The sequence below is a fragment of the Rhinolophus ferrumequinum genome (assembly GCF_004115265.2).
Source record: "Rhinolophus ferrumequinum isolate MPI-CBG mRhiFer1 chromosome 5 unlocalized genomic scaffold, mRhiFer1_v1.p scaffold_110_arrow_ctg1, whole genome shotgun sequence".
In the NCBI taxonomy this organism is placed as follows: Eukaryota; Metazoa; Chordata; class Mammalia; order Chiroptera; family Rhinolophidae; genus Rhinolophus; species Rhinolophus ferrumequinum.
Window position 1 is genome coordinate 4341787 of NW_022680355.1, and position 14757 is coordinate 4356543.

General features: G+C 39.7%; 1 protein-coding gene across 3 annotated transcripts in view; it reads right to left on the bottom strand.

The window, feature by feature from the left end:
* The window catches only part of NSUN6 (NOP2/Sun RNA methyltransferase 6), a 55400-nt gene extending 48017 nt beyond the window's left edge, over positions 1–7383 (bottom strand). For 2 of the 3 annotated variants that reach the window (XM_033100605.1, XM_033100604.1), the window contains exons 1-3: positions 6847–7383; positions 4459–4614; positions 613–692 (exon numbers count right to left, since the gene is read on the bottom strand). In XM_033100605.1, the coding sequence (XP_032956496.1) occupies positions 613–692; positions 4459–4614; positions 6847–6921 (311 nt within the window). In that variant the 5' untranslated portion in view covers positions 6922–7383. The remainder of the gene's footprint in view (positions 1–612; positions 693–4458; positions 4615–6846) is intronic. The other variant, XM_033100606.1, reaches the window with a different exon arrangement.
* Positions 7384–14757: the final 7374 nt, after the last annotated feature.

Below are 14757 nucleotides of genomic sequence, written 5' to 3' on the forward strand. Positions count from 1 at the left end.
TATTTATAATTCGTATGGATATAAAATAATTATACCATAATCAGGGATTTTACAATGCTGCTGTGAAAAGAACTCCCATTATAATATGAAAGCCTATTTTTTTCAGTTTTCAAACATACTTGTATGCCTTTCAAATACATAAATAAGTAGAACAGTGCCTGTTCTACTCATAATAGAACATATGTAGTAATTGAATATAATGGTGAATTAATAAAATTTACAACCACATCAGCTATGAAAGTAAGAAATACGTTGCATTGTATTTTTGTTGCAGCTCAAAAAAAGTTTCAATTTAGCAGTGGAATCTCTCAAGATATACAAGTATTAGCAGTGGAATCTCTCAAGATATACAAGTAAACAAATAGTAGTTTCTTAGAAAGTATAGAGGGGAAAAAAATCAATTACTCTCAAGGTATTGGGGCCCATTCTTAGTCTCCCTTTGTAATTATTTTTCCATATTAGAGTATGAAGTCAACATTTATGAATTTCTGAACCCCCGTCTATGTACATAAAATTACTAATAATGGAGAAAGTATCACCAAACAGAAAAAATGAACCTCTGACAAAACTTTACTGAGAATAATGTAATTTGAAAATGAAATGGTTACAAACCTAGGTCCGATAACAGGAATAAGTAAGACATCCTGAAGGTCTGGATGTTGAAGAATGGGAACACTTAATCCATTAAGCTGCTGTTAAAAATAAACACACAGAATTATACAGCAATATAATGGACTATAATTGATAAATTTCAATTTATGGAGCTTTTTCGTGTCATTATCTAGCAGAGCATGAAATTTGGTTTGGAATATTTTCACTGTATTCAATGGGATAAGAAAAAAAAGACTTCGAGACCACTTCGTGGTCTCTATAATTGATCTCTATAATGATTCTGAAGTATCCCGAATTCTTTATAAGGCTCAATTTTGCTTACTGTTTGGCTTTATAAATACGATGCATGTTTACCCTCAGTGACTTACTTTAAAAACATATATCCGATATAGAGCTGCATGCAGTAAGTACTCTTAAGAAAAGCTTCTGGAAAGGGTATCAAAGATTGAGATTAACAAATATTTATTATACACTTTCAACACCAGATGCCAGTTTTGATGAGGGAAATAAACGCTTTCTGGCAAAGGTTTAGGACTTTCGGTATCCTCTATCATATTTGGCCTTCAGACTGGAAACAGGTGCTGGGGCCACCTCACACGGTCTCATCTCAGCCAACTGTGTACATCTCTTCCCAACTCCATGGTCATGCTGGCAGCTTGAAACTGACCACAGTGGAAGTATTTATACCACTTAAATCAGCAAAACACCACAAAGGGTTATTTTTCCCAGAAAGTGGGCTGTTCAATATGTACCAGCACACCACTATTGCAGACAGAAGACAACTGGGCACTCCACATTGCAGAATGAAGAGCAGAATAGTGGACTAGATAGCGAGGACTGTGTATTATACTCTACCAGAGGCCAGTGTGCAAATATTTGAAAAGAAGTCTCTGCCATGTAGGCTAGGGATTATCAACTAAATTTTTACATACTACATGACAGAGCAGTAACAATAATAGATATTTGTATTGTCCTGTAGCATCCATACACTACCTAGAAAAAACTTCTAAAATCAACTTATTTCTAAGTTGATAAGAGAAAAAAAATGTATTTTAGAAATCTGACTACATTTCTCTCAAGTCAAAAGTTCTCCTGACTTCTGCTTCTTGCAGGCAAAGGACATTTCAGACTAACCTTATCTAACAGACAGCTACTAAGACTCTGAAGGTAAGCTCCTTCTCATTTCATCAATTCCCTCTGCCTTTTGTTCCCTCTCTCATTGTTTGATGGCCTTACAGTATCCAGAGTATGATAAACTAATCTTTCTAAGGAGAAGGTGAAGTCTGTCAATTGTTTTTCTTTTGTTTTAGAAGTCCTATTTGTTTTACACTACAGAAATATTTTATATTGATTAATCTTTCTCAAATCAAGGTTTGTGTTTTTCTTCTCTCCTTTTCTATCAGATGCTAAAATGATACAGAAATAATACTTTCATTAAACCACACGTGTGCAAAACTTGCATAAAACAAATTTTTTTATACCAAGCATATTATCTGCTTCCTCTTCTGTTTGTTTCTGCCCCATGCCCTTAAAAAACAGCCTTACTGAGGTTTAATTTACATACAATAAAATGTACCCATTTTAAATGTATAATTCAATGATTTTTAGTACATTTAAAGAATTGTGCAACCATTACCATAATTCAGTTTTAGATTATTTTCATCAACACACACAGATTCCTTATGTCCATCTGCAGTCAATCCCCGTTCCTAGCTCCCACCATAGGCAACCACTAAGCTACTTTCTTTCTCTGTAAATTTGCCTTTTATAGACATTTTACATAATTGAAATAATACAGCATATATAATGTCTTGTGTCTGGCTTCTTTCACTTACTAAAATAACGTTTTTGAGGTTCACCGAGGTAGCACACATCAGTTCATTACCCTCACTGCTGAATAGTATTGCACTATATGAATATGCCACATTTTTTTCACTCATTGAATGATGGACATTTGGATAGTTTCTCCCTTTTGGATATTATGAACAATGCTGCTATGAATAATCATGTGCAAGCATTTCTATGGACATGTTTTCATTGCACTCTTGGGTTGTACAGCAAGCTTATGTGAAACTTTTTAAGAGACTACCAAACCTTTTCCAAAGAGGCCAACTAGTTGACATTCCTGACATTCCCACCTGTAAAGTATGAAAGTTCCAGTTTCTCCACATCCTCACCAACCAAATGAATGTATAAATTATTAAATCTCACTATGTAGCTCAGAGAAATTTGGGGACAAATCACCTACTTGTATATCATCCCATTTGGGACATCTCTTTAGGACACGTGAGCTTTGGAACACGGAGGGAAAAAGAAAATTTATAGTCTAAAACCTCCAAGTCCCCTTTCCAGCTAGACATAGTTATTGCCCTACCTCCAGCTTCCTAATTAGTGCTTAGGACCCAACCTTCCCTGTCTAATCTTAACCTTTACGGAAAGGGACTCAGAGTGATTCCGTCTGCCTTATCCTAGATACTAGCCCATGAGATCTTGTATACCCCTCAGACAGGGATACTACTAGAATATCTAAGCTCTAGGAATAATTTTCTAGAAAACAATCTGTATCTGTCTGAGTTATGAACACTGCGGATGGGCCTCAGAACAGTTTCCTTTTTACTAACTGAAAACATATGTGCATGGCTATATAAAAGTAATAATTTTAGTTGCTTAGAGGAACTGTTTATATTTTATGCCTAATGTCATTACTCTCAATGAAATTATCACTATCAATGATTAAAAGTCAGATTAATTTTTCTCCAAGTCTTATTCAATTTTGGACTCATATATTCAGATACCACAGCTGGTTCTTCTTATAACATAGCATCTACTCAAAACTTGAAATTTACAGAATTAATCTTAAAGTGAATCAATACCAGTGATAATTTTCTAAGAGTTTCTGAATGTTATAGCTAGAGTAAATTGAAAACACAGCCAATATACAAATGGAAGCCCTTTAATCATGCTTGCCTCTTGCTTTTAATTAAGATAGTAATTAGGTAGAAATAGGTCTGCTGACACCTGACAGTTACTTGTTCTAAGAGCTTTAAGAACTACAAAATGAAATCTGAAGGACCCCCCCTCCCTCCACTGCAGGAATCTATTTTCCTCCATCTTACATGTCTTTGGAGGCAAATTTCAGTGCACAGTGTATGAAACACAAAATGCTCTACTTTTGAAAGCAAAGAATTGAGACAATATAAACAAGAAAAATTTTATATTATTATTAAATATTATATAATATTTTTAAAATATTTTTCTGTTTGGAACTTATAAAATGCTATTTTATAATATTGTTTTCACTTACAGAAAAATGAGTATTATGTCAAAACTATTCTATTGATTAGAAAAAAATAATCTGTGTTGTTTTAAAACATGTATTCTTTACATTGTTCTAATTTCCTGCTTGTATTAAAGTAACAGGTACTTCTCCAACACTTTTTTTTATGTCCAATAAAAATATAATTCTATAGGTAATCAGTGGGTACCTCCCCTAAGCATGGGCTCACTTCAGCTACACAATCTGCACTCCTGATCATTATATACTGCTTATTACAAAATCAGACTTTTATTAGGATTAAACCGGACCTCTTCACATGTATTTTAATGATGAAGCAACTGAGGCCCAGAGGAGATAAATGGCCTATCCAATCACTAAAAATAATACATTCAAAATCAGAAGTGCTAGGTTCAATTTTTAACATCGCCTAATTCACCACGTAACCTTGATGAGCCTCGATTTCAGCATTTATAAAATTGGAGATCATTTAGGATTTTAATGGGGAACAACATGACACAGATTGTAAAAATGTAATTATATACATAATGACATAAAAAATTTGCACAAACCTTCTGAAGTTCATCGGATAACATATTTTTCACATGTTGTACTGAGGCTAGATGTGTATTCACTCTAACAGTTGTGAATGACGGAGGGTGTGACAAGTGATTTAACAGAGTTTCAAACTTCCTTTCTGCTACTTGTTTACCTAAGGTAGATACAATCTGAAAAGAAAAGAACAAGTAAATGTTTTAATTTCATCATATGAATACAAGTATTAGCAGAATATGCATATACATTTATTCCAATTTATGAACATCTTTCAGCAATTGTTTGGTTTCATTTCGTTTTGCTGTATTGTTTGTGTTAAAACACTAAGGAAATGTTAATACTCCTTCAGAGGGTTCATGGGTTTAGTTGTAATAAACACCTAACAAAATGCCTGACAGAAAGCTTAGGAAAACACTAACTCAACTTCAAAGCATTATTAATATTCTGAACATATTAATATCTGCTACATTTATTCATATAAATTCATAATTTCATTCTATTTATATAATGCATTAACTGCTATGTCACTACTGTAGAGCTTTTTACTTGTTAACCTCATATCCTAGAGCAAGTAGCCTTCTAAAACACCAATATTTAAAGAATAAGTAACATTGATACTGTCATCCAAAGATCCCTGGACATCAGTTTTTTAAATACTATTAAATGTAACAAATGGATACCATTCAAAAAAGATGGATAACAAAGATACATGTGAGAAATGAAGTTATAAAGACTCAAACAACCAAGTTCCCTTGTAATTATCTGAAGCTTTTTGAGACATATATATCCCCATTTTTTTGATCATCTTTGACTATACCCCTCACAGATCCTTCATAAACCACGTGCCAGCCTACTAATCCACCAGTCTAAAAGTACTTTCTCAAGGTTGTTTTTTTTTTAACTGAATATTCCTTTAAAAAAATATATATTCCTGGGGCAGCCAGTTAGCTCAATTGGTCAGAGTGGGGTGCTCTTAACAACAGAGTTGCCAGTTCAATCCCCACATGGGCCAGTGTGAGCTGCACCCTCCACAACTAGATTGAAACAATTACTTGACTTGGAGTTGATTGGTCCTGGAAAAACATACTTAAATAGAGTATATATATACATATATATATATACACACACATATTCCTTTACCATTAGTACTTTTTACAAAGAAATGGTTTTTCTTTTTGTAAAATCACATAGCTAGCGGGTTTGAAGCAGAGGTGGTGTCAAAGAAAGACATTTGGATCTTCTTTTATAATGTTCACCGTTTTAAAAATGGCTAGGAAACAAATGCTGCATGCTTCCATTGCTCTTCATATGCTCCTTATAACTTTTAAGTTCTTTGAAATCAGGAGAAGATATGTTCTCTTTCCACACGGTTCAATTCCTTCACATAATCTTTGGAAATAAAATGTAAAAATCAGATCTAAAGGTCATGGCTTCTGTAACATCTTCACGAATGATTAACATTTAGGTGGCTTTACTTTGAATGGAAAACCCAAAGATCTGGAAAATGCAAAGTTGCCTAGAGGCAGGACGGTAAATGGAAAAGAGCACAGGCCTGGCAACTAAAGCCAACGTTCTGGGAGGACTTCTGGGCTAGGCACCGCCAACAGCGAGCAGAAGGAACATTTGTTGAGGACTCACTGCTGGAACCAGACCAGTTACTTTCACTTCTAATTAACACCCCAAAAACCTGGTATTTTTAACCATCCTCAACCTTCACAGAAAAGGAACTCAAGGTTAAGCGATGTGAAGTAATTTACTCAAACGGGATGCAAAGTTAGGGCTTGGGATTCCAAAACGGTACCTTTTTCCATTCCACCTAAGCTCTTTAGCTTCAGATTTCAGTATTGTTACTTAATAGCTGTGTCAGTTTGTGTCACTTGCATGATCTTTGGACCTTCAATTCTCTCACCTACTAAAATGGAGAGGAAATCTTTACCAAAAGATTGTTAAGAGTACGACATGAAGGTCTGCAAATCACCTAGCACAACTGGTGGCATTTAAGAAGCATTCAATAAATTATAGCATCTCTTCCACCTGAGCGCCAGCGCAAGCGCTCTAGGAGTACAGGTGTATCTTCAATACAGGACAAACTCACCAGGATAGGAGTCTTTTCTTGCTCATCCTTGTAAGCCCTTCAGTGCCAGGCACATAATCAACCCACCTCCCCCCTCCCCGCACCTTTTTTTCCATCCTAAGTGTTAAACCGTTGCTCATTTACCCCTTCTCTTAGAAAGCATTAACACCTGCGGAAAGATACTGGCAGTTTTTTTGTGTTTTACATTTGGAAAGAAGAGTAAGAAACAATGGCTGTAAATATTAGGTTTCCTTTCACACTTTTTCCTGTTTCTCTAGGGTGCGCAAACATTTGAGTGTTTGTAAATATCCAATATGTTCATCTGACCTACCTCCTCATTCATAAAGCCCTCTTTAAGGTAGTTTGCAACCTCAAGTCTCAAAGATATTTTAGGGAAAACAGACATTTCTCTTGTTGCTCGGTTCTCCAAGAGAAAGGCTGGAACACGGTGTTTACCCTCTTCACGAATTACATTAAGCAGCGTCTTTTTAATGAAAACCACTCAACGTGCCGGGACCAGCAGATGCCCAGGAAAATAGCGCCGTTCACACCGAGCTGAATTCGGAGATGCGAAGGAGCATCCCCGTTTTCCCCAGAGCAGACGGTGTAGAGCGGCTTCCTCGACTCCACCACACCGGTCCTCGTTCCTCCTTTAAGGGCGCTCACGGAAGTCACTGCGAGGCAAAACCACCCGTTACACAGAACAGCAACCGCACAAAGGCGAGACGAGCAAATCCTTTATGAGGGAACTCGACAGAGATCAGCAAACCTGGCTGGCACCAGCTCGATTGCACCCCACCTCGATATCTAATTTCCAAAACCGCGCCCCCAATTTCTCCGCAGAAAGCGCGTCCAGATAGCGTCAATTCCGGCGACGCGGCTCACCCTCCTCCTAGCCTACCAATCCAGAGCCACAAGTTGCCACTACGTCACTGCCTCCGGATTTTCCCGATCGCCCCGCGTGGCGCCTCCTAGTGCGGGGCGCTGGGGTTAAGGAGGGAGGGGCGGCTGCCCAGGTGAGCAAACAGATGGAGCACCCGGCCAGGAGGGCTGGGTACCCCGGGGAGATGGGAAAATGGTGGGGATTGGGTCAAGACTGATGGCCTGAAGAAGGTGAGGGGTCTAGTTAGTTATCTGCTAAATGACTTCCAAAAGAAGGATGAAGCTAAAGTTTATTTGGATATATTAGCCTCTCTTTGATTTCATAAAATTACTTTTCTCAGGCATACAGATCTGATTTCAGTTCTGACTCGTCATTCAAATTTTTCAAAAAGCTGGTGTCACACAGGGTGTTAGGCGGAGGTCTCAGGTCCCGACCCCTGCACTACAACGCAGGATATCCTGAGGCCAAAAAAGAACACCCACGGGAGCCATAGACAGGGGAGTCATACCACTATAGTCTCACTGGCGCTGGGTTAGAGACACAGGAAGCAGGAGCCACACGATCCGCAATCTGCCATCCACTTCTCTGTCAACCGACCCCGTTTGCTAACTGCAATCCACGCATGCTAGCTTAGCCATGGCAGTTATATCAGTGGCTAATGGCTAACCGGTAACAGCTGATGGCCAACTAGTCACAGCTGATGGCCATCTAGTACCTGAGCCAGCACCCCTCCACGTGAGGCCCAGAGCCTGGAAACTGCTCTCTGGGACTGTCGCCACAGCTGGGCTACTGGTGTGTGAATATGCATGAATGCTCAGGTAAAACTTAAAAACCCAGATAGTATTTACAATTAGTTGAATAAGGCTAACCTGTAACATAGTTGATTTAGACTTTACAGCTCTGGAGACTTTTGACATAATCTTTTTGTGTTAGAGGGAAAAGTTTGAAAGGGAGAAAGTACCTGTGGGGACAGAGCCAGGAGTTCAGTTTCCAGGCTCTCGGCCGCACGTGGAAAGGTGCTGGCTCAGGTAGTAAATGGCCATCACCTGTGATTGGATGGCCATCAGCTGTGGCTAGTTGGCCGTCAGCTGTAACCAGTGAGCCATTGGCCACTAATATAACTGCTGTGGCTACGCTAGCAGTAAATGGGGGCTAGCAAGAAGATGGTGGCTGGCAAGTGCAGAGTGTAGTTAGCACGGCGGAGTGCAGTTAGCAAGGGGTTGCTTGGTTGGCAGAGAAGGAGACAGCAGGTTGCGGATCCTGTGGCTCCTGCTTCCTGTGTCTTCAACCCAGCCTCCAGCGAGACTATAGTGGTATGAACCCCCTACCTATGGCTCCGTGGGTGTTCCTTTTTGGCTTCACCACCTCATGAGTTCTTATGTGGGGAGCGGAACCAGAGACCCCGCATGACACCCTGCATGACAGTACCTAATGAAAGTTAGACCCGTTTTATGAGTGAATAGGAAACTAAAAATAAGTCTTCCATCACTTTTGACTTAGTGTTTTTTGCAGTACACCATAGCCATTAACACATAACTTTAGAATAAAGTTTTTTTTTGTCTTTTTTTTTAATGAGTTGATTTTTTTTTATTGGGGAATATTGGGGAACAGTGTTTTTTTCCAGGGCCCATCAGCTCCAAGTTGTCCTTCAATCTAGTTGTGAAGTGTGCAGCTCAGCTCTAAATCCAGTCGCTGTTTTCAATCTAGTTGCAAGGGGCACAGCCCACCATCCCATGTGGGAATTGAACCGGTGTGGGGACAGAGCCCCAAAAAGCAGTTTCCAGGCTCTCGGCCTCACATAGAAAGGTGCTGGCTCAGGTAGTAAATGGCCATCGACTGTGATCAAATGGCCATCAGCTGTGGCTAGTTGGCCGTCAGCTGTAACCAGTGAGCCATTGGGCACCAATATAACTGCCGTGGCTATGCTAGCAGCAAATGGGGGCTAGCAAGAAGATGGTGGTGAGCCTGCAAGCGGCGCAGTGAGGGTTGAGAATTGTGTTGCTCCTGGTTCCTGTGTCTCCAACCCAGCCGCCAGCGAGAATATAGTGGAGTGACTCCCCTACCTATGACTCCGTGGGTATTCCTTTTTGGCCTCACCATGTCCTGCGTTCTTATGTGGGGAGCGGGATCAGAGACCCTGCAGGCCGTCCCGCATGACACATGGCGAAGTCGGCAGGATCCCCTGCACTACCCATGGCGCAGCGAGCAGGGTACGGTGTCGGCCAAGGCTCTCCGAAGGGCGGTGGAGCGGTTTGTGCGTATGAACACTCAGTTGGAGGAAGACCAGGAGGAGCAGCTGCCTGAGAGCTGGACCCCGTGAAGGGGTGGAAAGACATGGACGGTTCCCCAACCAGCAGAGGCCGGAGAAAGCGAAGGTCCTTGCGGCCCTGTGAGCTGGGAAGTGCTTGCTGAGGCAGCCCGGATGCAGGACTTGTAGTCCCAGGAGGAAACACTTGCTGAGTCCTCCGTGGGAGATAAGGGTGAGGTCAAAGTCATCCCTCACCCCCAGGACAGCCCTGGCAATGACTATGGACTATGGGGAATTGCCTTCCATCCCTAATTTAATGGACCACTTGACTGTTTGGGAACATACCACCGTGTAGCGGAACTGGTGGATGTTTGCTTTTGTGTCTTGACCGGCCACCATTGAGAATATGTAAGCACCTTGACTGTGAGGCGCTGTTGTTCCAGCACGGTACCCTGAGAGGCCCAGAGAGAGTGGCAGTGCCATGAGAGCCCTGGCTGAGCCCAGGAAGTCTGGCTGTGCCCAGAGAGAGTGGCAGTGCCCTGAGAGGCCCACGTGTGCCCGGGGAGACTAGTGGCACCCTAAGAAGTCCAGGAAGTCTGGCTGTGCCCAGAAGTACTGGTGGTGCCCTGAGAAACCCTGGCTGTGCCCGGGGAGACTAGTGGTACCCTAAGAAGTCCAGGAAGTCTGGCTGTGCCCAGAAGTACTGGTGGTGCCCTGAGAAACCCTGGCTGTGACCAGAGAGCTTGGCTGTGTCCAGGAAATAGCATTCACCTCCAGGCTCCTCGCACAGGGCCCCTCGCGGAAGACACTTGTCGCGTAGATTGTGAGGCGAGAGCCCGTAGGGGTGGAGTGTGGGGACAGAGCCCCAAAAAGCAGTTTCCAGGCTCTCGGCCTCACATAGAAAGGTGCTGGCTCAGGTAGTAAATGGCCATCGACTGCAATCAAATGGCCATCAGCTGTGGCTAGTTGGCCGTCAGCTGTAACCAGTGAACCATTGGGCACTAATATAACTGCCGTGGCTACGCTAGCAGAAAAAGGGGGGGCTAGCAAGGAGATGGTGGCTGAGCCTGCAAGCGGCGCAGTGAGGGTTGGGAATTGTGTGGCTCCTGTTTCCTGTGTCTCCAACCCAGCCGCCAGCGAGAATATAGTAATATGACTCCCCTACCTATGGCTCCGTGGGTGTTCCTTTTTGGCCTCACCATGTCCTGTGTTCTTATGTGGGGAGCGGGACCAGAGACCCTGCAGGCCGTCCCGCAAGACAACCGGCAACCTTGTTGTTGAGAGCTCGCGCTGTAACCAACTGAACCACCGACCGCCCTAAGCCTTTTTCTCTTTAATTTTCACATCAAGATATTTTAAAAGTATAACAGCTACTTTCTATGATACTCCAGATAGGTTCTGTAGCCATTTTATAGCCATTTTGCCACACAGCTCTGCAAGATGGTTATCATTATCCCTTTTACACGAGTAAAACAAGGCTCCCAAAGCTGAAATAACTCTCCAGGTCCTCACAATTAGTGAGAAAGTCAGGATAAAGACTATAGCCACCTGGCTTTAAAGCCCATATCTGCCCTTTCCACCACGGCATACTTCATAAATTCATGGGATTCTTCCATATTTAAATCAACTGAATGTGATTAGGAAGATGTTCTACACCAGGCATTTTCAAAGGAGTTTTTGCAGTTTCAACATTGTGGTGACCTTAGCACCAAAAATGGTTGGAGTCTGTATTTAGGAGATAGGGAGAAGGAGAAACAAATCCAAATGGACTGTAAATTCAGAGAGCGCAGCGCCTTTTATCTCACTCCTTCATTCCCAGTGCTTAACACATAATAGCAAGTCAAGTACTGAATGACTAAATAACTCGATGGCTGGACATCTGTATGAATTAGAGAAAGAAAATGCTGATAAAGCATATACTTGCTGGAAATTAGTTCACTAGTTCAGCATATATGAACAGTGCTGAGGACACAAGACTATCCTCGGTTAGCCATCATTGTGGTGAGTTATGCTGATGAAGAGACCTCTTGGTGTTCTAAGGTTGAGTCCAAGAAAAGCATATTACAGACCTCAAGTTGGCATAGTGAATATGTTGTCCAAGCAAAGGAAGACCCCTATAGGAATACACCCATACGAGTATAAGGGTAATTTAGGCTGTGTGTTCTCAATGGGGTTATATGGCCCCCAATGGGGGGGAGGGTAAGAAAATCTTAAGAGGTAATCTATATAGTCCTAAATCTGTTTGCAGTGCTCTAAATCTTAACTTCCCCCAAAAAACACAAACATAAAAAAACAATTATTCCTCAATATTTAGTTTCATGAAGAAGGCATGAGGGGATTAGGGAAGAAAGTCTAAAAAGGCTGGAAATCTATCAATCTCAACTGACCTGGAGACTGACTAGCTACGCTAAAATAACACTGAACATTATCTTAAAGGTTTTGGAGAATTTTTATTTTTTTTAGGAGTTCCATTCCTCGTTGGAGAACATGCTGTTTCTGGACTTTGAGTTCAAGCCATGCTCGCAATTTATCTTAGTTAACTGAGTAATAAATTGCATTCAATCCCAGCTATAGCCAGTTATTCCAAGTAATAGCTGAAGTTAATTTATAATATTTCCTTCTTAGGAATAGTAGATAGAATACCAGATTTGTTTTTTTTTAATTCTCTAGTTCAAAATTTATTTCCTTGAAATTTCAATTTCTTTGTTTTGCTCTAAGTATAGCATTTGCATCTTTTTCTTACAATGTGTTGAACTGGAGAGAAATATTATTGGCATTTCATTTTAATTACAGAAAGTTACTTCCAATTAACACTTCAGAAAATAAGTTATAATCCTAATGATTGCATTGTCATGTTCCTGTTATCATGACATTTTTCTTTTTCATGAATTTAAGATATATTTATATTCAAATAGTAACATTTCATAGAACAGTGTTGCCTTCTCTGGATCAAAGTTTACCCTGAAATTAGTTTTCAGAAGTTTTTAAAGTAATATTTTAAGAAAAGAAATTACAAAATTGTTATAAGTGCTACATTTAAAAAGGGTATATTGACTCAAAATTCTGCAGTTTGATTAAATTCTTGACAGGTATTCCTACTATAATTTATGTAACTAATACAAACGTATAATATGAACTAAATTGTATTTTTTCTAACAGTCTTAATACTTATGGTACATCAGCATAATTTCTGTTTAGATAATCCACAACTATATTCTGTTAATCAATCATAGTCATTTTTCAGTTATGACTAGTTTTCTTTCCATCCCGTAAGTAAAACCTTCAAATTTCCCAATTTACAAATAAAAAATTTTAATGTGAAAAAATATTTTAAAAATATTACAGCAGACTTGTCGTCAGGTATATTGTTTGTAGATAAGAGTAAATTAGAACAGTTGCTCAACATAAAAGTTTCAGACATTTCAAGGATAGAACCAATAAAAATATCAACAGCGCTGCTCAAATATATTCATTTTACTTAAAGTGAAAGAATAATTCAAATGTACTGCCTCTAAAGTATCATTAGGCTACCATACAAATGTTTAAGAAATAGGTTTTTGCTTCAAAGCTCTGCAAAAAATGTTTTCAGGTCCTTTTTCTTAAACTTCTGGAAGTCAGAAAAAAGAAGAATGTGGCTTATATCCATGTGTAATAATGAAGCCAAGTTACAGAATCTAAAGTTTGTTGTTTAATAATAAAACTGGGACTAGAAACGTCCCTTTAAGCCTCTATTTTCACAATCACAAAATCATTTACGTTTGTAGGTCAATTCATTGTCATGAAAGTTAAGCTAATTTGTATAGGCTCAGTACAAACATTTTCCTCTATATGGGAGGTTAAAACTTGCCTTTAATAACAGGAAGTTGGAGCACATTATCCCACATACAAGGCTTAGAAGGTCTTTGAATCATAACACTGGGAGGACATCATAAGTCATATACTGCTCTCTGTACAGGTAACAAAATATACCTCAGATGTATTTCAGGTTTGGTTGCAGCCACTGCAATAAAATTAATATCGCAATAAAGCAAGTCATGAATTTTTGGTTTTACAAGTGCTGTTAAGTTATGTTTACATTATACTGCAGTCTAGTAAGTGTGCAAAGCATTGTCCTAAAAAGCAATGGACATACCTTAATTAAAAAATAGTTCACTGCTAAAAAATGCTAATCATTCATCAAGTCAATCTTTTTGCTGCTGGAGGGTCTTATAAAACACCGCAATAATTGCAAAGAGCGATGAAGCAAAGCACAGTAAAAAAAAGGTATACTTGAGTTTGCTGTGTCAAAAGAACACTGCCAAGGTTAAAATCTATGACCTGACTAAAGTTCATACCATGTTTCCCCGAAAATATGACTTGGCCGGACCATCAGCTCTAATGCGTCTTTTGGAGCAAAAATTAATATAGACCCAGTCTTATTATATTATATCCTATCTTACATTAATGTAAGACTGGGTTTTATATAAATATAATATGTTATACTGGGTCTCATATAAGACCGAGCCTTATATTAATTTTTGCTCCAAAAGACGTATTATAGCTGATGGTCCAGCTGGGTCTTATTTTCAGGGAAACACGGTCGTCTTTTTCTATTAAGTTCGCTCCTTTAACTGGTTTCAGGGGGATTAGTTACGTGTCATCCCAGGCTGTGAAGCTAAATGTGTTAGAACCTAAACAGGAAAAAGAAAATGGAATTGAAACAGTTCCATTTAAGCAAATGGGCTTAAATACAGGCAGACTTCTTAATGAACTGAGTAACAAGTTGAATTCAACTTCAGCTGCAGCCAGTTCTTCCAAGTATTATTGTCTGGTTAGCTTATAATATAGTTCCTTCTGAATTACATTACTAGATACATATTTAATTCTCTAGTTCGACATTTTTTCCCTTGAAATTCCGGTTTGTTTTGCTCCAAGTACGCCATTTGTAGGTTTCTTTTTCTATTTTGTTGTACCACTGGGATTCCAGTTCAATTAAAGGAAGTTATTTCCAACTAACCCTTCAGAAAGTAAGTTCTTTTCTTATTTTGCAGATGGTGATCAACGAAAATACTGGGTGCGTGGCAAAGTTGGCAACCCTCAGGTTAATCACAGAACTGAACTCTGTGGATAGG